The following is a 22,746-nucleotide window of genomic DNA, read 5'->3' as shown; positions in this document are numbered from 1 at the left end:
ATTAGTGCTCATCCAGGGACCAAAAGATCTCCGCTAGGCCTGAAGTGGCGCTATTGCTATTCAGGTATTTAGCTTTCTTCTTATCTATCCCACTTAGAGGCGATTGAAGTAATACTGATGTATATTATAACTATTCACAATTCCTTATGTACAACGTCACCGCGAGTACATTTAATAACATAAAAGACCAGAGCTATTTGTATTACTCATGATAGCAATAAATTGCTCAGAGATAGCACATAGGATAGCGTGCTTCATTTCTTCCAAAACCAGCCATCCTTTGTGGCATCTTGTCCCTCTCTTCCCACAACCTCGTTTCTCGTTTCATAGATAGGCTCAGAACCATCATAGGGGACAATCTTCTTCTCTGAATGGATGGCAACAGATCCGTCCTCAAAGTAGGTCCTGCTTTCAACAATTTGTTCCTGTCCTCTGTCCGTCGAATTGAATGTGCTGTACTTGGACGTACCCATGACCTTTCCTCTGGCATCTGCAGATGACACTGAAGAGTCGTGATTCCAAGCCATCAGGTCCTCAGGGGTGCTGGGGGTTGAAGATAGCAGATTCTCACGTTTTTGGCGTTCCTGTTGCTCGCGTTGTTGTTTTTCTTTCGTTAGCCTCAACATGTGAGACCTCCATGACAAGTAACCTGAGTAGTCAGGGAAGAAGAGCCCAAACTTGTGAGAACGGTCGTTCTCAACTTTTTCACGAGTAAGAATCTTGGAAAGGTCCTCATCAGTACCTATATTTCTCCGTACCACAGATTCCGGGAAAAGACATCTCCACCACCCTTTCGTATCCCAGACAGAGAGACCTTTCAAATCCTTACACCTACTGAATTGCTCATCTGTAGGCATAGTGTATCTATACATCGACGTTTCCGGATTCAACATGCGTTTAATCTTAAGCGGGTTACCAAGGCCTCCAGGAAGGCCCATCCCAGTTAGTACCTCTCCAAGGGTGTCTGTCGCATTAAGCCAAATAGAGTCTATAAGCCCATCAGAAAACGCCTTAGAAGTAGAGTGCTTTACAACGTCATCAATAAAAGAAGCAGGTTCATCGGATATATCCTTCCAAATTTCATTTAACGTATCATCAATACGGGTTAATTGTTTAGAGAACTTGTTCTCTAAAACATCGTTATTAAAGTTTGTGACATCCTTGTCATTTTCATTTCCATTAAACAAGCCCATTATGAATAGGTTATAATGAATATAGCCTTCTAGCTAGCTGCAGTTGCTTCTCTTTACTTTATAAAGTTGTATCTTAAGGAGAAGAGATAGCATGTTGCGGCTTCCAGAAGAATCTAAAAAATGTCAAATAATATACTTGGGTAGATATTAGAAAGAGACCTCTGCGCCCAACAAGAGCACAAATATGTTATTATAAGAGTGTTATTTGGGATTAGTAAGTCTATAGGCATCAGTAAGAACCGGCTGTTAAGCGGCATGAGGCTTCTATGTCTATTCCTCGTCTTGTTCTTCTTGCGGAAAGTTTCCGCGTTCTTCATCGCTGCTCTCGTCGCTGTCGATATCTACAATCCTATTCATCCTAGCAACCTCCTCCATGTCTCGCTGGAGCTGCATGTCTTCAACCTCCTCCTCGCTCTCTATTTCATCTTCTTCCTCTTCGCCGTTGTACGCCTCGTCGCCGGCATCTTCATAGACCGCATCAGCAGCTCCTTCCCGTTTCTTGAAAGGAAGAACGGCCTGGTCAGCTGCCACAGACCGTGGAGCAGGTGTAGAATATCTTACTTTATTCAACCTTACTAGATCTGAGAGCACTTTGGTTTCCGGAACCACATCGCTAAGGAAGTTAAATTTGCCCACTCTTGCAACTACACGGGCTAAGTCACTGTAGGTAAGACGCACTTGTTTTCGATTGACTGGCTTCTTACTTTCCAACTGAGCCATTGCTATAGCTTCCTCGCTGAATGCCTGGACAAATAGCTCCGTTGCAAAAGCCGTGGCAATGTACGCCGACTGTGTTTGAATAATGTAATCAGGATCAGTCTTGGCTATCCTCTTGCATTTAGAAATAGGCAAACGAGGGGCTAGGCCCTTGATATCACTTGGGTCCATCTTTAAGGCTTCTATTTCAGTGTAATCGCTATACGATGAGCTGATGTATTATAGTAATTACGTTAAGGAATTCGTCTGACATATTAAAGGAACTTAATAAAGAATATTAATGAACAGAATACAGTGCAAGAAGAGAGATATACGAAGATATAAGGTCAATTGTGGCATCAAGAGAGCGGTAGTTTCCAATATCAGGTCATATAACTGAAAGGTTAGGCCAGTGGGCTTTAATTCTAGAATACACCCACAACCCTCATACATGCTAATAGCACTATAAGAATTAAATAATGTGCGATGACCAACTATCAACTCTTCTTGGTTGCGTAAGACGAGATAAAGAACGTTTATTATTTTTAAAATTACCAGATTCGACTATAAGTAGTGTGCTATTCAAGTGAATGCGTTTGGACTTGAGGTTTTACTCGGAGTTTGAATTCTTTTACTATGTCAAGTGATAGGAATCAAGCAAAACGGCAGGATATTGGTGAAAAGTTGAGTTTCGGTGAGGATAGACCACAAGAGGACCTTGGTCGTCATGAATTCACGCCTATAAGTGCAGAAGAGACGTTTAAGTTGTTCAATTTACAGAGACAAGTTGCCCTGCCGGATGCAGATGTTATGTTCCCCTGGTTACATGGCTTGGCTAAATGTAGAAGTCCTCCTAAAACTGACAAGTTTCAGCTCAGTATAATTAGTTCCCAGACACTACAGGCTGGTATGATTGAGAACTCTGGTATTTTGAAATCTTCTATTGATCTTAACGAGCTATTATTGAATTTAAAGGACCCCACACAGGATTTACGATCAATTGTTGCTACAGAAATCAAGGAATATGGGGTATTAACTGGTGTGAATACATTTGAATCTGAGGTTAACGAGGTGATTGAAGCATGTAAGACATATCAATTGCTTCCGTTCTTGTTGACTGATAATTTGAAGCAATTCAGGTACGGGAAGAAGAACAAGCTGGGGGAGGACTGCGGGATGCATGATATGGCCTGGAAGCAACCCGTATTGTTTAGGCGATTTGATCTCCAGCCAGCAAAACATCTGGAAATGTCTAAGATTGCTGTGATATACTGCTTGTCTCCACAGCACCCAAATGAGTGTTTATGTCACTATGCAGGCATAATGGTACGTTGGGCAAGCAGGTTTGTATTATTGAATTATGTGGACTATCCAGAAAACGAGCTTGACATTAGGGTTCTTGATCCAAATGATAGTATTCCTAGGGAACTTATTGGTACGATACCTATGTCTAATAAGGCTGTAGAGAAAAGCCACCAAACAAGGTTGGCATCAAAATTCGACCTGGCGTCGTTTAATAATTGGGAAAGAGACCTTTTGTATAAAGAGAGGCTTGAAATATCCAAAATGAGTAGCGTCAAGAAGATAGCACCTAGTCTTTGTTGTGGCAACTCAACTGATTACGAGATTTTGTATTTAGGCCTGACTGACAATTGTACAAGCAATAGCAGAAGTTATTATAGTTATGATAACACTGTGGTCACACTACATGATCTCGATTGCGAGAGCTCTGATAATCCTGATTTCGACTCAAAGCTATTTAATCTTATTCCCAAGGACTGTGTTAACTGTGGGTTATTCATTCATTGCGCGGAGGCTGTCGGTATTCCTGACCGAAAGCAGATAGAGAACCACCTAAGTGACATAGATAAATCACCCATTCACTTGAAGTTCCCAAGTTCCGGCTCCATCGGTCTAGGATCTTTGACACTGGAGTCTATCAAGTCTTTAGTGAACCTTTGCCACTACATCCACCAATTCCATTTAAAGACCAATATGTTCACTTTAATATATTGTTCTGATGGTTACACCGAAAGTTCATTTTTATTGGTTGCATACTTGATATTTATATGGGATTTGTCACTCGATGAGGTTTTGTTGCGGTTGACTGACAATCCCGGAAGACCGTTTTTCCTGTTTCCTATTGACATGCAGATACTAGGCCACTTGCAACTGTTACTGCAGGACAAATCACCGTTGCGACATCCTGAGAGGACTTCAGAACCGATTACTGTAGAGCCGGAACTCTTCAGTAAGATGTTTTTCAGTAAGCCATGTCAAGATGAAAAAATTCTTCATATGAAGGGCCCTCTTCCATCCAGAATACTACCTCATCTATACTTAGGATCTTCGGAGCATGCTCACCATCCTAAACTTTTGCAAGACCTACAGATCAGAAACATTGTTTCAGTGGGAGTGGATGTGTCGTGGCTACAATTAGATTCCGCTTCCACAACAGGAACAAATAGTCATGAAAGTAGAAGCTCATCAGCAGAATCTAAGCTAGATGGAGGCCTATATTCCAGTGCTGTGAAGAACTCTAATCTAGAAACGTTGAAGAGTGCGGCGCATAAGAACATATTCAGCAGGAACAGGCGGAAAGTGCAGGAATTGCCAAACGCAGGCGAGCAATCCTGCACTAAAACAACATTAACAACTAAAGATGGATTTAATGTATACCACATAAGTGAGTTAGGAGATAATGGAGCTGATTCCATGCTTTCTCAGTTGGATCAGATTTTGTCTTTCATCGACGAGTGTCATAAAAGAAATGAGAAAGTACTTGTCCACTGTATGGTGGGTGTATCAAGAAGTGCAACTGTATGTATCGCGGAATGCATGAAGGAGTTAAATTGCGGAGTGGTTCAAGCCTACCTATTTGTTCGGGTTCGAAGGCTGAATATTATCATCCAACCAAATTTAATGTTCATCTACGAACTGCTCAAATGGCAAGAACTCAACCACCCAGACGCGATGAAGATAGATTGGCATATATTATGTCGTGCTATTGCTGAACTGAATAGCAATTACATACAGGACTTATTTTGAGCATGGGAAACGTTTCCCTAAATAAAATTTTTGTATCATGTAATATGTAACACATCTTGTTGCTCAGCATTACGCGTTAGATACTTATTCTAGCGTAATATACTTCCGCAACTCTACAGGAATTGCATCGTACAAATTTTTTTCTAATAGCCACTTTTTAGAGAATATCCTCTGTGCGTATTTATTGCCGGTATCGCACAGAATGGTGACTACATTGCTATCAGGAGGCAATGTCTTTGCAACCATAGTTGCTGCAACTACATTGAGACCGGAGGTACCACCAAGAAAGAGCCCTTCGTCCTCGATTAGCCTATAAACCATGGCTATGGATAGTTCGTCAGGAACAAATACTGCATCATCAATGATATCTACACTTGCTTCCATATTTTTAGTAATCCTACCTTGACCAACTCCCTCAGTAAAGGAGCTTCCTTCACGATTGAGCTCTCCAGTCTTCACGTATGAGTAAATCACAGACCCAGGCGGATCCGCTACAACCAACTTACATTTCCCGTCCGTTGCTTCTTCCAAGTACCTTGCAATACCGGAGAACGTACCACCAGTTCCTGTAGAACAGGTAAAGGCATCGACCGTAAAGTTCTGAGAGGCAAGCTGCTTATAAATTTCTGGCCCTGTAGTATCGTAGTGCACCTTCCAGTTGGCCTCGTTGTCAAATTGGTTGGTCCAATACGCATTTTCTACCCTCTTGGCGTGGTCTCTTGCCCTATTGTTGAAGTTAAGAGGATCGGTAATAGGGCATACGGGAACTGTGTGAACCTCTGTACCTAGCAACTTCAAAATATTCACCTTGTCAGCAGACTGCGTGTCCGGCATGTATGCAACCGAATTATATCCCTTCGATCTAGCAATATGAGCAATACCAATAGCAGTGTTACCTGCTGAACCTTCAACAATGGTCACTGGCTTTGAAGGATCAATAGCACCAGACTGTTCAGCATGATTAATAAGATACAACGCCGTTCTATCCTTCACCGAACCAGCAGGGTTCTGGAACTCAGCCTTACCATAAATATTGCGGCCAAGTTCTTTTGATAGCTTATGTAGCTTTATTAAGGGCGTATTACCAACAGCATCACAGATGCCATTCAATGCTAGTACGGGCGTGCTCATTAGTTTTGATATTGCAGGCTTCATGGTCACTTAAAAGAGGGACCCAATATCGTTTCTAGTTCCTTTTAAAGCAGACGTAAGTGCAACTGTAGAGCTTGTCTTTTTATTGCGGAGGCTATTACTTAGGTACAATAATAAGAGCCACAAGGGGCAAATTCATGTGAAATCACGTTTTAACTCATACAGCCACCTTTGCTCTCATATCAGCTGTTACTGGCACCATTATGAATAGCTTTTACGTAGTGTATTTGTTCTTAACTTCACTGCATATTCTAAAGCTCATCACACCGGGGCCTTTCAGCAGCTGCTCTAACATAATAATATAAAGTTTTGTTTTAGTAATATATATCTCCTAGGATATGAGTGAACATTCCCGGAGTATACTTCAACCTATTTACGCAGGATCTTGGAGATCTTCAGTAGTTGTATATGTACATGATTCACGTCAGAAAATGTCATCTACGGAAGGGGAGGTCTCTCACTAACAATCTTGTAGCCCTTGTCAGTGTCATCCTTGACTCTAGGTTTAGCCATAGCAGCCTTAAGTTCCTCAATAAACTGCTGGGTCTCTTCCTCCGTAGTGGTGATATTTTGATGTTTCAGTAAATGCTCTCTAATAGTAGCAACATCACGCATAAAATCATTGATATCCTTACCATTCGCCATCTTATTCAAATTTAACAGTGTGAGATCAGTAAACGGCTCACCTTTAGATACAGCATATACAGCTGCCTTAACATTCAACCACAGTTTCATGTTACCTCTGTTCAAGCCGCCTTCAGCATTTGTAACAGGAACATCAAGTAATTCCAGCATAGCAGAAGGAGCACGGTCACCTAGTCTTGGTTCCAACCTTAGCAGTCTAGTAAAGCCGTTATTTCTACCTTGATATCTACCGGCAATTTCATGGATTAATCTCTTTATTAGGTGTGCATTATCACCGGCAAGAAATAACCGACTTTGCAGTTCTGGAATATGCATCTTAGGGTTTGAACGAGCCTTCTTGGCGATAGTAATCACCCTTTCAGCTAGTTTTTGCGTTTCCTTCAGTTTTGGAATGGTTGAAACTATAGCACCATGTTGCAATAATTGTGTAGTTAAGTTCTTCAACAGCGCAGTTCTGTGTGGTTTAGAACGGGATAGATGCCTTCCCAACCCAACAGTCATCTTGGAATAGTAGCAACGAGTATAAAAGCCTTCAATCCGGGGATTTTGTCTTTTAAATCATGAGATGAGCTCTATGCGTAATTAACATGAAAATTTTTAGAGTACATTAAAAAAATTCGACATGTTATAAATCTTGAACACCTTAATTTATAACAAAACACCTTAATTTAAGGCATAACAGGCTTTAAAGTACCTTCAAGAACTTCCTATACCGTTTAAAATGTTCAAACCAAACCCATACCAAGATCCCAGAACCGGAAAGATGACTCCCGCAATGATACGGGCCAGGCAGCCATATTTCAAGAAAAATATGATTAGTTTGGTAGTATTACTGGGCCTAGTTGGTGGTATTTACACTTATACTTACCGTTTCTTGCACAAGGATGATGACTTCCGTGATGTGCCAATTCCTCCTATCGATGAGAAGGAATTGCAAAAGTTGAAGATGGAGTATATGAACGAGAAGAAGAGAAGAGAGGAAAGTCAGAAATGATACTGTTTTGATGCTCTCTAATGTATATAGTAAGCTTAATTCTGAATATAGTTGATATTTATAGCTCTTAGAGCGCTATTAGTGAATGTTTGATGTCTTTTATGCGGACTTTTCAGTTGCGTTACCCTGCGTCTTAATTTAAATGGCCATATAAGCCGTACTGTATACACAACGCCTACAACACAGAAGACGTAGGAGCTAATATAGAACAATGAAGTATCAACTTGACGATCAGGTGGTGCTAATTAGTGGTGGGTCTCAAGGACTTGGTCGGGCTTATGCAAAGAAGTACATCCAGGACTCAAATTCCACTGTGATTATTGTATCGCGTTCCAAGGCGAAGTTGCAGAAGGCTGCTGAGGGCATAACGGGCGAAGGGTCGTTTTGTGAGCTTGAGGATTACACAGAAGACTGCAGACTGGTATACTGTTCATGCGATCTGTCGGTTTACGATTCTGTAGCAGAGATGTTTAAGCTACTAGAGAGCAAGCAAATAAAGGTGACGCAGGTACTTTTCTGCGCTGGTGGAGCGGTTCCAAAACTGTTCAAGGACCTCAGCGGTGCTGAACTACTGGCGGGAGTTACAATGAACTATAGTACTGCGGTTTATCTTGCACACGCTTCATTGCGGCACGGTGCGCGCCATTTAGTGCTGTTCTCCTCTTCAGCGGGAGCGTATCCATTTATCGGATACGGACAGTACGCGCCTCTAAAGGCTGCTATTAGATCCCTGGTTGCGATTCTGAGACAGGAGCACCCTGAAGCCCGTATTTCTTGTATTTACCCGGGCAATTTTGCATCCGAGGGTTACGAGGAAGAGAGTCGGACGAAACCCGCGATTACTTCGATCATAGAAGGATCAAGTCATGCAATTTCTTGTGATGAGTGCTGCGACAAGATTATTCGTTCTCTAAAGTCAGGCTACGATGATATACCTACAGATTTTGTGGGGTGGTTGCTACTTGCGTGTTCAATGGGCTTCAACGTCCACAGCACGACGTATTTCTTGTGGCCACTAGGCTGGATTCTTGGAGCAATTGCTAACCTGATTGTTGTACCAATATATATGATCATGTGCTCTTGGGATATCAAGAAGTGGATGCGTAAGCAAGACCAAGTTAAGAATGGTCATAGTGAGACTAAAAGTGATTGAAATTTACTGAAAGAAGTAGGATGCAGCACTTTTATAGAACTATGGCCAATGGCTGGTATGAATAACCGCAGGACGGCGGAATCAGAGCTATTAATTATGTATTCATGCCTTTAAAACTGATCTTTTTATGTTACCGTACTGATGTATTTCTTTTTTCAGCTACTTAAAAGTGAAAAATTCCTCTAACCTCATCGCCTTTAAGCAAGTTAAACTTTTTACAAAATAGTATTGACGCTACCACTGTTTACTTGTCTTTGATATCTGTGAGTGATGTCGTCATATACTTGTAACTCATGTGCTTTGGCTTTTAGCACCGGCGAGGACCAGCGGTCACATATGAAGACTGACTGGCATAGGTATAATTTGAAAAGAAGAGTTGCTCAACTACCGCCTATCGATGAACCTACATTTGATGAAAAAGCCTCAAGACTTGCTGAGAATGAGACCGAAAAGTTATCTAAGAAGGAGATTAGGCGTCGGGAGAAGGAAGCGCTTTTGGAGAGGAAGAAGCAACTGCTTGAAATGGCTAAACACAGTATAATGAAGAATATGCAGGAGCAGAACGTAAAGTCTAATGACTTATCCGAGGAGTCTGTTACTGATGAACCAATAGCTGCAGCAGAAGAGACCGTTGAGGCTGTTGCTGCTGAGACCGAGCTCACCGAAGAAGAACAGCTAGAGAAAATAATGCAAGATAAGATCAAGAACAACGTCGAAATTCCACTAGAGACATGTATCTTCTGTCCGAAGCGCAGCTTTGCAACTTTTGAGGAGAATTTGGAGCATATGTTTAAAAACCACGGTTTCTACATTCCAGAAGCAAAGTATCTCGTGGACAAACGGGGTTTGGTAAAATATTTGTCAGAAAAGGTCGGTTTGGGTAATGTCTGTCTATGCTGTTCCTACCAGGGTAGGTCGCTAGAGGCAGTCAGAGCACATATGTTAGCCAAGTCCCACTGCCGTGTTCCATACGAGACAGAAGACGAAAAGTTGGAGATATCTGAATTCTATGACTTCACTAGCAGTTACGCCGCACTAGACGCTGCTACAAACGATGACGAGGGCGAGTGGGAAGATGTTGACTCAGATTACGAAGGATCTGACTCTGAAGAATTACTACCACAGGATATTCTATATCACGACGGTATCGAACTATATCTGCCCACTGGTGTTAAAGTAGGCCACAGATCCATGCAAAGATACTATAGACAAAACATAAAACCTGAGCGTGAACTAAGTGAGGGACAAGGTACCATTATTGCAGCAGATACCAGACATTTGGCTACTATTCATGATAAACAAGCTGTTGCTACTCAGAAGAGAGCCTGGAAGACCTTTGTCAGTGATAAGAAGAGAGACGACAAGCGTGCAGCTAAGTTCATAAATAACCAACCTCATTACAGGGATCAATTACTACAATAAACAGCATCAAATCTTTATAACTATGTATTTGGCGTACCTATACCTTATTGTATAAATCTACTAAGAAGAGCATTAAACACGGTTTTGTTTTAAGAGGTTAAGAGATGTAATAGAACAGTTTATACTTTAAAGAGAACAGCTTCATATGACAATTGGGCTTCCTAATTGTTATTATAATACTATATGATGCTGTATAGGTTTATTGCGCTTTTACTATGCCAGATTGTAGCGTTATTGACTTTTGCAGTAGGGTTTTTCCCTCAGAAGGTGGTCTTGAAGGGAGATGCAGATTTCAAATTCAGTTCAGATGCTCATAGAAATATTAACAGTGGTTTTGATCGACTTGTATTAGTGGTAATTGACGCTCTACGTTCTGATTTTTTGTTTGATAGGAACCTTTCGAACTTCCATTTCGTCCATGAGCTAATGAATAGAGGCGAGGCTTGGGGGTTTACTGCCTACTCAAACCCGCCAACTGTGACGTTACCAAGATTAAAAGGTATTACAACTGGTTCTATGCCAAATTTCTTGGATGCAATACTGAATGTTGCTGAAGATGACAAGAGCTCGAACTTAAAAGAACAAGACTCTTGGATTCGCCAATTCCAAAGACAGGGGAAGAAGATACATTTCTATGGTGACGATACGTGGTTGAAGTTGTTCCCTTTAGAGTTCTTCGAAAAGTATGAGGGTACCAATTCTTTCTTTGTTAGCGATTTTGAGATTGTTGATAACAATGTCACTAGGCATTTACCCGATGAGCTTCTAAATAAAGACTGGGATGCATTAATTCTACACTACCTAGGCTTGGACCACATTGGTCATAAGCAAGGTCCACTATCTCAATTTATGCCCGCTAAGCATATGGAAATGGATTCTATAGTCAAAAGAATATATGAAAGTGTTGATGATCGAACTTTGATCTGCGTTATGGGAGATCATGGCATGAATGAGCTTGGCAACCATGGTGGATCATCCGCCGGTGAAACAAGCGCTGCGCTGGTAATGATATCTAAAATGCTGAAAGATTATCCACTTCCTGCTGCTCAATCTGCTGTAGAAGTTCCTTTATTCACAGATGAAGATTATCAGTACCTGACAGCTATCCAACAAGTTGACCTAGTGCCGACGATTGCATCGCTTTTTAACGTTCCTGTACCTAAAAACAACCTTGGTGTCTTGATAAAGGAGTTCCTTCCACTATTTGAGGACCGTGGAACACTAAAGCTTAAGGAGAACTACCATCAACTAATGCACCTTGCTGGTAAGGACACTAATTCAACTGAGAAGAATATTCAAGCAATGTTGGAAGAAATGAAAAGTATACAGGGTACCCTTGCGCATGCAGTTACTAACTATGATTACAAATTATTGACAATCGGAGTTGCATTGATGTTTGTAGTCACAGCAATAACCTGCTGGATATTCATACGGAGTGTTTCGTCGGCCAGATCTGTGTCTCTTTCAATGGCCATTTCGGTTCTGTTAGGAACAAGTATGTTCAGTAGCAGTTTTGTTGAAGAAGAGCATCAATTCTGGTGGTGGGTCTTAATATCAGTAATTGGCTACTCGTGGGTGAATAACTTGTCTTATTCAAAATCGCATTTCGTACTTATAGTATGTGCCAGGCTGATTCGCGGATGGAACAATAGTGGTCAAAAATATTTCTATGAATACACTGCAGCATCCCTCCTTGATGCTCACCCTGATATAAAATGGGCAATTATAGCCGTAACGACAATTGTGGTTGGGACTGAAAACGCTTCCTGGGACCCATTGTGGCTGGTGGCTTCAATATCAACTGCGTTTCTCTGTATGCTCTATAAGAGCAGCTGGGCCATAGTTAACGGAGAGCAAGTACCCCTTTGGCTCGAATCCGTTATTCATTTCATCTTAAAAACGGAAAGCAGTGATACCCTGAAACCACTTCTTATCCCTGTTGCGCGGTGGTTTTTCCAGCTTGCGACTATATCGATCGTAACCCAGCTGTTGTACTGCAAATATTATAACAAGCAAAATATCATCAAAACTCTCAGTTCCACTATCAATATTGTACTAATATTCCAAACTAACCCTTCTAATATTCCACTGTTCCTCATCTTCTTCTTAATGAAAAAGGAACTTGATCATCTCCTAGAAGACCTCTATGTCAAAGATACTTCCTACATTGCATCCACTATATCGTTAATAATGGAAAACTTCACCTTCTTTCAATTTGGGGGGACAAACTCAATTGCCACAATTGACCTCACAAATGCATATAACGGTGTTTCTGAGAACTACAGTATCTATACTGTAGGTCTATTAATGTGCTTAAGCAATTTCGCTCCAGTTATTAGTTGGATACTATATTCCCTAACATGCTTCCAAAGCTATAAAAACAATAAAAGTTACCAAGATGTTCAATTATCCCATCTCTTCTACTACTGTATCACAGGACTCTTCCTTTTACTAGCATGCATCACCTTCCGTTACCATTTATTCATCTGGAGTGTATTTTGTCCGAAATTATGTTATTTTATTGGTTGGAACGTCATAATTCATGGGATATTAGAAAATATTGTCGGTCCAATACTACTCAAGATAGCTCAATAATCTACAGAGTGTAATAGTATAGTAAAATATCATATATTGTAAAGAGTTTAGTACGCACTTCTGTTGCATTTGGTCATCTTGTAGGCTTTCTCTTAGTATGAAAAAAAATCTAAAATATCGACCTCATCTTGAAGTTACAATGAACAGACTCGAAAAGAACATAAAGTGAAACACCCCTCAGGAATCGAAGATGGTAGTTCTACGTTTCATTAGTTGTCGGTTTTTGTCAACTTCGGTTAGAGCAGCCCAGAAAACAGCTCCAAAAGTGGTTTCTTCTTGTCCAGCTGGAACTGTAATAAATGTACAAGTCAAAAAATCTGGTCCTGAGATAATTGCTCAAGAAGACTCAGCATATCCTGAATGGTTATGGACTGTTCTAGATAAGAAAGCCCAAGCAGAGAAGCTTGCGGCTGACCCTCTCAAGATGCGCAGAAAGGAACTAAGGAAACAGAATAGAGAGAAAATAAAACAGCAGAACTTCTTGGGTAAGATGAAATAAGAATGTGGATACTAAATAACACTTCTATATATGTATATAATGCTTTAAAATGAAATATAGATGCGTAAAATAGCCTAAAACCGGGTTTTCTGCGTTGATACTGCTTATAAGGCTTCTAATAATCGAAAAATTTTAGTACGTAACTTCAACATAATGGGTAAAGCTAGCTAAACACTTAGAAGAAACAAAGATGACCGATGCCGTTCATCCTATCTTTGAGTTTAATGCTATAAAATCATCTAATAAGATACATGTTCATACGTTTAACAATTCAACACAGGTTGTATGCTTCTATGATAACTATTTAAGGACGGCTAGAATCGCCGATTCAAAATATAAAAGCCTGCGTTTGGACGTGAAGAATACCGATGAGAGTATATTGAATACTTCAGGTACATTAATTGCCTTCTATAAATCGAAAACAATTGATGTTTTCACGCTGGATGGAAGGAAAACTACCTTGGATATTGATGATGGGATTAGGCAGGTTCTTTGGCATCCACTTGGGTATTTGGACTCAACTTTGGTCATTTTAACTGAAAAGGATACTGTGGAGCTATATGAACTTACTGATCCTGAATACTGGAAACCCACACTTGTTTTAAATCACAATCTATCACAGTTAGGATTATCTTCGCATGTGTCTGATATTCGCAGCATAGCATTTTCCCCCGATGGATTGACGCTATACCTCATGTCTGCGGAAGAATCGGTAGATTTATACGCCTTCTACCCATTGCTCCCAAGAAGATTATACAGTAAGGCTTCGTTATGGGCTTCACAACTGCACCAGGCAACTGCACTTTACGAATTCATCGATAAGGATACACCCGACGAAACAAAGCTCGCTATCATTGAATTCTTTGAATTTGTATCGAAGGTCAACCAAATGGCCGAGCGTGGGCCAGAGATGGTTGAAATCACAATTCCAGAGCACCGGAGAAAGGTGGCCCTGCAAGGTCCATACATGATGGTTGGTTTCCCCGAAGAACTATATAACTACAGTGCAAGCCAGTTGACGGTTGTTCCAATCAATGAAGATGGTGCCCATGTCCTAATTACAAGCTTTGATGAGGGCACCAACCTCATCTTTTTCCCAGAAACCACACCAATCATGTCGTGGACAAGACCACTACATGAAGTATATTCGCTGATTCTGATTGAAAAGCACAAGGCTCTGGGAGCCGTTTATCCGATTGAAGACGGAGTCGGCATTTTCCATCCTCAACAAGGCGTTAAGCTGTTGCACCTACCGTACCTACGGGCCATTGGAGAGTGCATCAGCGATGGCAATTTGACGGCCATCCAGGACATTGCATTAGAATCAAAAGTGACAGCCGTGCCAGGGTCCTATACTAAACCGGTAATCTGGAAGTCGCCAAAGTCACCAGGCATTCTCCTCGTGGGCGACAACTCCGTCAAAGTTGAGCACACCGGTTCCGAGAGTGCTCTTCCAGAAGAAGAGTCCGCTCTAAAGGGCAAATACACGGTCTGCTTCCCCTCCACGCTGCACGAAATCAACGAGGCCAACAAGCAGCTCCAGCGAACCCTCCGGCGTCCCTTGCCGCTGGTCCCCCACGACCTTAAGAACCTACCGCTGAACTCCAGCCAGAATGAGCTCCAGCTGGCGTTCCTCACGAAAATTACCAAGGAAGTCGTAAACAGGATCATCTCGGCGCAGTCCCTCGCCTACCAGCTCCATAGCCGCGTCTCAATCCAGCAGTACGAACTCGGCCGCCAGATTGACGCTACTGTAAAGCTTCTGGACAGAAAAGACGCCCTGGCCGACGGCAATTCCACGCTGCAGTCAAGACTGGAGTCCGTAGCAAATAAAGACAAGTCCATCAAGCGCAGACTCGACGCCCTCCACGAGACGCTGGACAAGATCAACTCAAGCGAAAAATTTACCCACATTCCCTTCAGCAAAGCAGAGCTCGCGTGGTTCCGGGAACTCAGAAACCAGGTCCTGACTTTCAACGAATACGTCATCCAGCAGAGCAAAGCCAGGGATGAGTTCCAGTTCCTCAAGACAGAACTGGAGTCACTGCAGTTAAAGCACACAAAGCGCGAGCCCTTCGACTTCTCTGCCCTACAGAACCTCCTACACGTAGACTCAAAGATAATAACCGACTGCAACGATACACTACTGGCAGCCGCAAAGGACTTAGAACAAAAGCTATATATCTAGAAACTGCGTCGCATTACGCACTCGCACCATATCTAGGCATCTAAGTAACTAATCTTACTCTTCCTTTTTCTACTACTATTCCTCCGCACCAACGGATCGTCCCCCGGGCCCTGCCATTCGTTAATCCCTCATCCCGTCCCTCCTTCGTGCCGCTAGCGCTGACGGAATTCCGACCCACACTAAAAATCAGTGACCCTCCCATTAAATGAGTAATCGCCATGCCTCAGAGGGTCCTGCTTAGGCCCACCAACTTCACCTGTTATCGGATTAACGTCGCCCTCAAACTCGGGAATAGTTCTCGAATACTCTGGAGAAAACCCCCCGATCTCTTGTTTTGGCGAAGCTGAGTGCACCGACTCTCTTAAAGGGTTGTTTTCCAACTTCTGGTTGTACTCGTCGATAGCAGCTTGTGAGTTGGCGATTTTTTGCAGCCGCTCGAATTCCTCTTGATCATCCCTAGGTAAAGGGATTGGGCCTGCCCGCTTTTCGCTAAACTTACGGCCACCTAGCGTTACATGTGGCAACACAGACATTCTAAGAGTCACAACCCGCCTGGATAACATAGCTTAATCTTGTTTATGTTGTGTGTGTGTGAATAAGAATTTAAAGTTGTTCGTGTGAATTTAAAAGAAATAAGGCGATTTCATGATGAAGACGCCATTGATTGCCTTATAGCAACATACTACAATATTTTTATGTTGTTCATAACTACAGGAAAATAAATATTTTGGCAACTACTGTGGAAGTAAATCTCTGAAAAGTTGAGAGGCATCTATATAATTGTATTTCTAATATAATTCGTTTTATATAGATATGCAGATTAGTTTATCTAATACCCTAGTCGTAATATTAATCCCGGTTCCACAAAGTCATTGGAGTGACCTAAACTTTTTTAAGAGTAATGAGCCTTAATATAAAGCTGGGGGCTATTCGAGGTAGCTTAGGTCGTTTGAAATGTAGTTTTAGGCCAAACAATAATTTAAGGCTTGGCAGCACAATGACGAAGGTCAACGGGAATAGTTACTTTCAAAGGTACTGCGAAAAGGACGTATGGAACTTAGTTAACGAAGCGGCAGCGGATGCGGCTTCTAATCCAAAAAATGCTAATAGGGAGATCATCAATCTCGGGCAAGGCTATTTTACTCATCCATCCCCTGACTTCGTAATTGAGGAGGCGAAGAAGGCGCTTGATGTTCAGCCCTTGAACCAGTACGCTCCTCCACGCGGGACGCCTAACTTGGTTAAAGCGCTTACGGATTTCTACAGTCCTATTTACGGGAGGCAATTGGGACCGGAAAACGTGCAGGTGACCACCGGAGCTAATGAGGGTATATTGTCTTGCTTGGTTGGTCTTCTGAACGCCGGCGATGAGGTCATTCTTATAGAGCCGTTTTTCGACCAGTACGTATGGAACATCATTATGGTTGGCGGTGTGGTGCGTTACGTGCCAATGCACCAGCCCAAAGACATTTCAAACCGTGTGACGGAGGGACCGGAATGGCAAATTGACTACGAAAAGCTTGCAGCTACGATAACCGACAAGACCAAGGCAATTATCTTGAACAACCCCCACAATCCCCTTGCGAAGGTTTTCACCCGGGAGGAATTGTTGAAGATAGGCAACTTGTGTGTGGAGAACAACGTCTATATTATTGCCGATGAGGTCTACGAGAACTTGTACTATGGCGATTCCTTCACCAAGATCGCGACCTTGTCGCCAGAGATCGGCCAACTCACACTTTCTGTTGGCTCTGCTGGTAAGTTGTTTGCGGTTACCGGATGGCGTGTAGGCTGGGTTATATCTGAGAACCCTGGTCTTTTGGACTTGGTGAACAGAGCCCACACGAGGATCTGTTTCTGCAGTCCCACGCCTTTGCAAGAAGCATGTGCTAAGTCCCTTCAAGTTGCGTTGCATTCTGACTACACCAAGGTCATGAGAAAGGACTATATCACCAAAGCAAAGATCCTCACGGATGCATTGGACGACATCGGGGTGACTTATACTAGACCAGAGGGAGCATACTTCATTATGGCAGACTTCTCGAAATTCAAAATTCCTGAAGACTTTAAATTCCCCCTAGAATTCCAAAACAAAGCATTGGACTACAAACTCGTGTATTGGCTCTTAAACGAGATTGGAATTGTTTTTATCCCATGTTCTGCTTCCTATAGTGCGGAACACTGCGATAGTAACATTAGTCTTTTACGCTTGGCGTTCTGTAAAGATGACGCTGCATTACATAGAGCTGCAAATAGGTTAAGGAGCCTGAAAGAGTACTTATAAGCTCTGATAACCTATGCGGACGTTTTATAATATGATATGATGTTATTTATAAAACCGATATTCTTAAATTTATAAACTTATTCTTCTTCTTTTAAACCCTTAATATGAAATAACAGAACAACGCACGGAAACATTAGACTTGCTATTTGCTTCCGGCTGATGACTGCCACTACCAAACAAATCTTCGCATACTTCTGGCTCTTTGGATTAGTGAATAATGTGCTCTATGTGGTGATTTTGTCCGCAGCTGTTGATATTGTTGGCCCGGGTTTACCTAAGTCAATTGTACTTCTTGCGGACATATTCCCATCTTTGATAATTAAGATCATCTTACCATTGTGCAGCCAGCATGCCACATATAGTTATCGAATCTACGCTCTGATGGCGATGGGAGGTTCAGGGATGGTGCTTGTATCACTGGGCTCCCTAGAGGTCAGTTTATTGGGTATTATATTGGCATCAACAGCTTCTGGACTTGGTGAGTCAACATTTTTACAAATAACACACTATTATCAACATGATGCATTGAATGGGTGGAGTTCAGGGACTGGCGCAGCAGGCCTAATAGGTAGTTCCCTTTATATGCTGCTGACGACAGTTCTTAAGATGCCCGTGCCAATGGCACTATTATTGTTTAGCATGTGGCAGCTGGCATTTCTGCTTTACTTCAAGCTTGATGTGGCCGTAAAAGTTGCTGGGAATCAATATGAACGTCTGGATACACAAGAAGGCGAAGGAGCTGGTAATGCTGAGAACAGCTTCGAGGAATCTACGGTTGAAATCGCACCGGCTGAAAAAAGTGATTTAAAAGAGCATATTATACAGACTGCTAGAAGACTAAGGGCGCTTATTATACCTTATATGCTGCCACTTGGTACAATTTATTTCTTTGAATACTTGATCAACCAAGGTGTGAGTCCTACTCTACTATTTCCTCTGGAAGAGAGAAACTTTGGTTTTATCCAGAAATACCGGGACATTTATGTACTGTATGGGACTTTATATCAAATTGGAGTTTTTATTTCGCGATCCAGCGCTCGATTCATTAGATTTAGGAGGTTGTATTTACTTTCAACCCTCCAGGGACTAAATTTGGTAGTATTACTCATCCAGTCATGGTTTTACATCTCAAATTCTATGTGGCCCATATTACTGCTGGTGTTTTATGAAGGCTTGTTGGGAGGAGCCTCGTACGTAAACTGTTTTTCAAATGTTTTAGATGAAGTGCACAAATTTGAACGTGAATTCTCGCTGGGTGCTGTATCAATTGCAGATTCTTTTGGAATATTGGTTGCAGCGTTTTCGGGAATGTTGCTGGAACCTAAACTTTGTGCCCACCAAGTGGAAACGGGACGTCCATGGTGCACATTACCGTGACCGCCACCGTGGATTAGAATTTTGGATTCTTAATCCAACGTCTACATACTCATGCGTACGCCAAGTAGTAAATCACTAACGATTTTTTCGTTCGCATCATTATTATGTATCGAAGCCAGTAGACCAAAGCATTGTATCAGTGTTAACTTATCTGCTTGAGTAACGCCGTTTTTTTCCTCTTCCTCAGTTATATATGCTTGGAAGGCTTTACTGTTGCCCTCGGGACGGTCAAGCAACGATTGGTAACTCGGTATGACAACAGCGTCCCTAAACATTTGGAAAAGCAATTGGTTTACACTTAAAATTCTATCTTCTTGGTTCGCGCGCCAATACTTTGGATTGTAGCGGAAACTTACCTCTAGAGGGGCTAATACAGCCATTGCATCGCCTAGAACGTACCCGTAGAACAAGTCCCACGTAGCACATAGGCGTTTGATCCCACCCTGGATGGCCTCTGTATTAAAATGAGCATAGATAACCTGTGTCTCCAGAATGTATAATGCGTTTCGTAGACAGTCTTGAATCTCAGTTAAGAACTTAGAACCTTGGCAGAAAGTCTTTCCTTCCTGTTTGATCCTAATGTAGAACTTAAATACACGGTTGATATCTTCGATTTTGGCAGGAAGCTGCCAGACCCCTTGGTGTCTGAACACAGAGAGCAATATATTGCAATATAATCCCCAAATGTTTCCTAGAAGAGCGTCTTGCTCCTGTGCAGTAAACTGATTGAAACTGGATTCTAAACTGGACATGCTCTTTATGAGATCGTATAACATTTGAGTTTCCGTAGTATCAAAAGCTGATTCCTGGGGTAACTTCATTGATCCATCACTCACATTTGAAAGCTGGCTCTTAACTGAAAAGGTAGATCTATTAGGATCCAATGTGTTGGATGTGGTATGCGACCTGTGATTCTTTCCATGCGGTGAAAACAGAAACTTCCCAAAAGAGCTCTGCTGAATATCATTATCCTTATACTTCCTAGATGAGCCTCTTATATGCAACAATCGTCTGGTAGCCTGCTTTAATGAGGGCTTCTTTTTTGGTGCATGCTCTGGACGAACCAATGTTCTATTAACAGCAACGTCGGACTTTATCGGTGAATGTAAATCAAGTGATAGATTAGAAGCATTAATCTGTAAGGAGCTTTTATCAATACCGTTATTCTGCTTCTTGAAGGTGACATTATTAGAATCAATTGGTTGTATTATATCTTGGCTTGGTCTATTATTCGGCCGTACCTCAGAATTAACCGAATTCCTGCTTCTTCTTAAATCCTGGTTTGAGAGAATCGACTGGAATCCAACACCAGCTAACTTCTGTAACGCATTAATATTGGGCGGAGTAGACGTGATCGAAGGAGCAGGGTCGGAACTATCATAACCTAATGACCTTGAAATTGTTAGTGATTGTGGTAAAACATCATTAGACGTGGAATATAGCCTTGTTCTATTGTCTTTGCTGGATAATGTAGTAGCTGCTGTATTACTACGTCTCCTGAACATCCCCATACACAGTTATAGACAACCTAGATCCTTTCCTTTGTCTTTGGAGGAGATAAATCTGTGTTTTTATTTGCCATGAAAGTTAGTTGTTTTAACATAAAGATGACTTAATTCGTTGTATGTAGTACATAATTTAAAATACTAGCTAAGCTATATTATTCATAATAGATATAGTAATAAGGTAGCGGCTATGATATACGGCCTTAGATTATCGCTGGAATTGAATGAAGCACCCAGTAATATTAGGTTAATAGTGTTCCAATGCGAAAAACTGTGCAACTTGGTATAAACAAGACTAATAATAACTTGCACAGCTATCTGGACTATCTTAATAGTTAACTTCCTTTTATTCGATCCATCTTTTGCCTTATTTTGATCGGTTTCAGTTTCTAACGTAGACAAAATGCCTTCTATTATAGAGATAGTTTCGGTAGCTGAAGGCCTATTCAAGGCAGTTGGTGCAAGTAATTTCGTTATTAGTTCAAAAATCCGTGGATCTATGGGAACCAGGTTAAGCTGTTCATGTCTGTTCCTTAATAGCTTAGGATCGCATGCATATTCGGTAATTTTATTCTTCAACACATGAAGATTTAAGCCGCTTTCAAAAGGTAACTCTCCAAATACAACATAGTATAATATCATGCCCAAAGAATACATATCGGATTCAAACGTGAATTGAGGGGCATTAGAGTTGTTTATTGTTTCTAGACCATTTACAACTTTCTCAAATATAATAACCTCTGGCGCTGTGAATTCAATTGTCCCAGTCGCTCCTGTTGCCGAGCGTAACTGCCCCCGTAGCTGACTCTCTCCAAAGTCTCCAATCAAAACTTTAGGGAAACTACTAGTGTCCTGTGGATTATAAACGTCCAATAGCAGGCAATTGGACGGTTTTAGATCCCTATGGATGATGTCAAGAGAATGTAGCTCTTCTAAACCATGGGCGAGGTCTGACCCTATCGATAGAATCTGTACGGAGTTCAACCCCTTTCTCTTAATAATCGATTTCGTACGCTTCATTTTAAACATTCTTTTACGCTCTTCAGATGTCTCTCTACCTGTTATGTTGCGGAATATCCTCTCATTTGTTACAGTCTCTAGATTTCCACCAGGACAAAACTGTTGCAATATATACATGTAAGGCACCACACCACCTTCTTCCTTATTCTTGTTCTTTCCTTCTCTGGTGGCAATATGGCCTATAGGAGATGATTTCTCAAGCCAAACATGGTTGTATTTCACCAAATGGAAGCAGTCCTGTGTAATAGAGTTCATAAACTTCACTTCCTGTATGCACTTGTTTAACCACATCATGTCATTGCCAATAGGAATCTTCTTCAACGCATAAACTCCTAGATTATTATCAACCAGTATATGTTCTACCTTGTATACAGCACCCCTTGCTCCGTTCCCTAGCACCTCCAGCTCATTAAAGAAGGTGCTATAATACCCTTGTGCAAAAATATTCATAGGAAGAAACGAGTCCTTCTTAACATCATCTTGACTCGTCTTAACTCTTGGAATGTCCTGTAGCAGCTGGAAATAGTTCTCATGTACAAAATTCGACTGTGAATGAATCACATTTCCGCAATGGGGACAACGATCAACGTCTCGCGGGTATGACGATTTAATTCTCTGCCGGCGAATTGGGTTTTGAGACAAAGCTAAGTTGGAGGCCAAAGAGATCTTACCGGTAGCCTTATTGTAGAGTACCAAAGACCTAGTATTAGGGTCGTGGAATATAATTGACATATCATTTTGCAGGTTCTTATTGTATACAATTAATGACATTTCACCACTTGTAATCTAATTACCATCCCAACACAAAAGGGTATCACTTGTAGGATTCAGAACCACCTAAGAGCTCAGTTATGCTTTTGCAAACTGTTAGCTGATTTGTTTAAGGTCTAATAAAAAGCTATGTTAAAGATTTAGTATAAGTACTTTATAACGTGATTCCTAAGTAAACCCCTATATAAAAGAACGTCGTAGATA

The 22,746-nt window shown here is 41.5% G+C and overlaps 16 protein-coding genes across 16 annotated transcripts; 9 read left to right on the top strand and 7 right to left on the bottom strand.

Annotated features, from left to right (window-relative positions):
- Positions 1-254: 254 nt before the first annotated feature.
- MPM1 (Mpm1p) lies at positions 255-1,193 on the bottom strand (the record flags this gene model as incomplete). The annotated part of the gene is made up of 1 exon (XM_018130805.1): positions 255-1,193. One exon carries the CDS (start codon positions 1,191-1,193, stop codon positions 255-257), a length of 939 nt encoding a protein of 312 aa, XP_017986294.1.
- Positions 1,194-1,463: 270 nt separating this feature from the next.
- AW171_hschr21120 (DNA polymerase epsilon noncatalytic subunit) lies at positions 1,464-2,081 on the bottom strand (the record flags this gene model as incomplete). Its single annotated transcript, XM_018130804.1, has 1 exon — positions 1,464-2,081. The coding sequence occupies one exon, from the start codon at positions 2,079-2,081 to the stop codon at positions 1,464-1,466; it is 618 nt and encodes a 205-aa protein (XP_017986293.1).
- Positions 2,082-2,525: 444 nt separating this feature from the next.
- On the top strand, positions 2,526-4,937 carry PPS1 (tyrosine/serine/threonine protein phosphatase PPS1; the record flags this gene model as incomplete). The annotated part of the gene is made up of 1 exon (XM_018130803.1): positions 2,526-4,937. The coding sequence occupies one exon, from the start codon at positions 2,526-2,528 to the stop codon at positions 4,935-4,937; it is 2,412 nt and encodes an 803-aa protein (XP_017986292.1).
- Positions 4,938-5,021: 84 nt separating this feature from the next.
- Positions 5,022-6,092, bottom strand: AW171_hschr21118 (HBR394Wp; the record flags this gene model as incomplete). Its single annotated transcript, XM_018130802.1, has 1 exon — positions 5,022-6,092. The coding sequence occupies one exon, from the start codon at positions 6,090-6,092 to the stop codon at positions 5,022-5,024; it is 1,071 nt and encodes a 356-aa protein (XP_017986291.1).
- A 435-nt stretch (positions 6,093-6,527) lies between these two features.
- MRPL8 (mitochondrial 54S ribosomal protein bL17m) lies at positions 6,528-7,235 on the bottom strand (the record flags this gene model as incomplete). Its single annotated transcript, XM_018130801.1, has 1 exon — positions 6,528-7,235. The coding sequence occupies one exon, from the start codon at positions 7,233-7,235 to the stop codon at positions 6,528-6,530; it is 708 nt and encodes a 235-aa protein (XP_017986290.1).
- A 220-nt stretch (positions 7,236-7,455) lies between these two features.
- Positions 7,456-7,728, top strand: COA3 (Coa3p; the record flags this gene model as incomplete). Its single annotated transcript, XM_018130800.1, has 1 exon — positions 7,456-7,728. One exon carries the CDS (start codon positions 7,456-7,458, stop codon positions 7,726-7,728), a length of 273 nt encoding a protein of 90 aa, XP_017986289.1.
- A 211-nt stretch (positions 7,729-7,939) lies between these two features.
- Positions 7,940-8,881, top strand: TSC10 (3-dehydrosphinganine reductase; the record flags this gene model as incomplete). The annotated part of the gene is made up of 1 exon (XM_018130799.1): positions 7,940-8,881. The coding sequence occupies one exon, from the start codon at positions 7,940-7,942 to the stop codon at positions 8,879-8,881; it is 942 nt and encodes a 313-aa protein (XP_017986288.1).
- A 270-nt stretch (positions 8,882-9,151) lies between these two features.
- On the top strand, positions 9,152-10,303 carry REI1 (Rei1p; the record flags this gene model as incomplete). The annotated part of the gene is made up of 1 exon (XM_018130798.1): positions 9,152-10,303. One exon carries the CDS (start codon positions 9,152-9,154, stop codon positions 10,301-10,303), a length of 1,152 nt encoding a protein of 383 aa, XP_017986287.1.
- A 183-nt stretch (positions 10,304-10,486) lies between these two features.
- Positions 10,487-12,898, top strand: LAS21 (mannose-ethanolamine phosphotransferase LAS21; the record flags this gene model as incomplete). Its single annotated transcript, XM_018130797.1, has 1 exon — positions 10,487-12,898. The coding sequence occupies one exon, from the start codon at positions 10,487-10,489 to the stop codon at positions 12,896-12,898; it is 2,412 nt and encodes an 803-aa protein (XP_017986286.1).
- A 190-nt stretch (positions 12,899-13,088) lies between these two features.
- MRPL37 (mitochondrial 54S ribosomal protein mL54) lies at positions 13,089-13,397 on the top strand (the record flags this gene model as incomplete). Its single annotated transcript, XM_018130796.1, has 1 exon — positions 13,089-13,397. One exon carries the CDS (start codon positions 13,089-13,091, stop codon positions 13,395-13,397), a length of 309 nt encoding a protein of 102 aa, XP_017986285.1.
- A 190-nt stretch (positions 13,398-13,587) lies between these two features.
- Positions 13,588-15,585, top strand: NUP82 (linker nucleoporin NUP82; the record flags this gene model as incomplete). The annotated part of the gene is made up of 1 exon (XM_018130795.1): positions 13,588-15,585. The coding sequence occupies one exon, from the start codon at positions 13,588-13,590 to the stop codon at positions 15,583-15,585; it is 1,998 nt and encodes a 665-aa protein (XP_017986284.1).
- Positions 15,586-15,764: 179 nt separating this feature from the next.
- SDH8 (Sdh8p) lies at positions 15,765-16,148 on the bottom strand (the record flags this gene model as incomplete). The annotated part of the gene is made up of 1 exon (XM_018130794.1): positions 15,765-16,148. The coding sequence occupies one exon, from the start codon at positions 16,146-16,148 to the stop codon at positions 15,765-15,767; it is 384 nt and encodes a 127-aa protein (XP_017986283.1).
- Positions 16,149-16,486: 338 nt separating this feature from the next.
- BNA3 (kynurenine--oxoglutarate transaminase) lies at positions 16,487-17,869 on the top strand (the record flags this gene model as incomplete). Its single annotated transcript, XM_018130793.1, has 1 exon — positions 16,487-17,869. The coding sequence occupies one exon, from the start codon at positions 16,487-16,489 to the stop codon at positions 17,867-17,869; it is 1,383 nt and encodes a 460-aa protein (XP_017986282.1).
- A 159-nt stretch (positions 17,870-18,028) lies between these two features.
- YHC3 (amino acid transporter YHC3) lies at positions 18,029-19,246 on the top strand (the record flags this gene model as incomplete). The annotated part of the gene is made up of 1 exon (XM_018130792.1): positions 18,029-19,246. One exon carries the CDS (start codon positions 18,029-18,031, stop codon positions 19,244-19,246), a length of 1,218 nt encoding a protein of 405 aa, XP_017986281.1.
- Positions 19,247-19,287: 41 nt separating this feature from the next.
- Positions 19,288-20,757, bottom strand: AW171_hschr21107 (HbrB domain-containing protein; the record flags this gene model as incomplete). The annotated part of the gene is made up of 1 exon (XM_018130791.1): positions 19,288-20,757. One exon carries the CDS (start codon positions 20,755-20,757, stop codon positions 19,288-19,290), a length of 1,470 nt encoding a protein of 489 aa, XP_017986280.1.
- A 153-nt stretch (positions 20,758-20,910) lies between these two features.
- Positions 20,911-22,542, bottom strand: IKS1 (protein kinase IKS1; the record flags this gene model as incomplete). The annotated part of the gene is made up of 1 exon (XM_018130790.1): positions 20,911-22,542. One exon carries the CDS (start codon positions 22,540-22,542, stop codon positions 20,911-20,913), a length of 1,632 nt encoding a protein of 543 aa, XP_017986279.1.
- Between the last annotated feature and the right edge of the window lie 204 nt (positions 22,543-22,746).

This window comes from Eremothecium sinecaudum, chromosome II, assembly GCF_001548555.1.
Source record: "Eremothecium sinecaudum strain ATCC 58844 chromosome II, complete sequence".
In the NCBI taxonomy this organism is placed as follows: Eukaryota; Fungi; Ascomycota; class Saccharomycetes; order Saccharomycetales; family Saccharomycetaceae; genus Eremothecium; species Eremothecium sinecaudum.
This window is presented reverse-complemented; position numbering and strand designations above follow the sequence as displayed.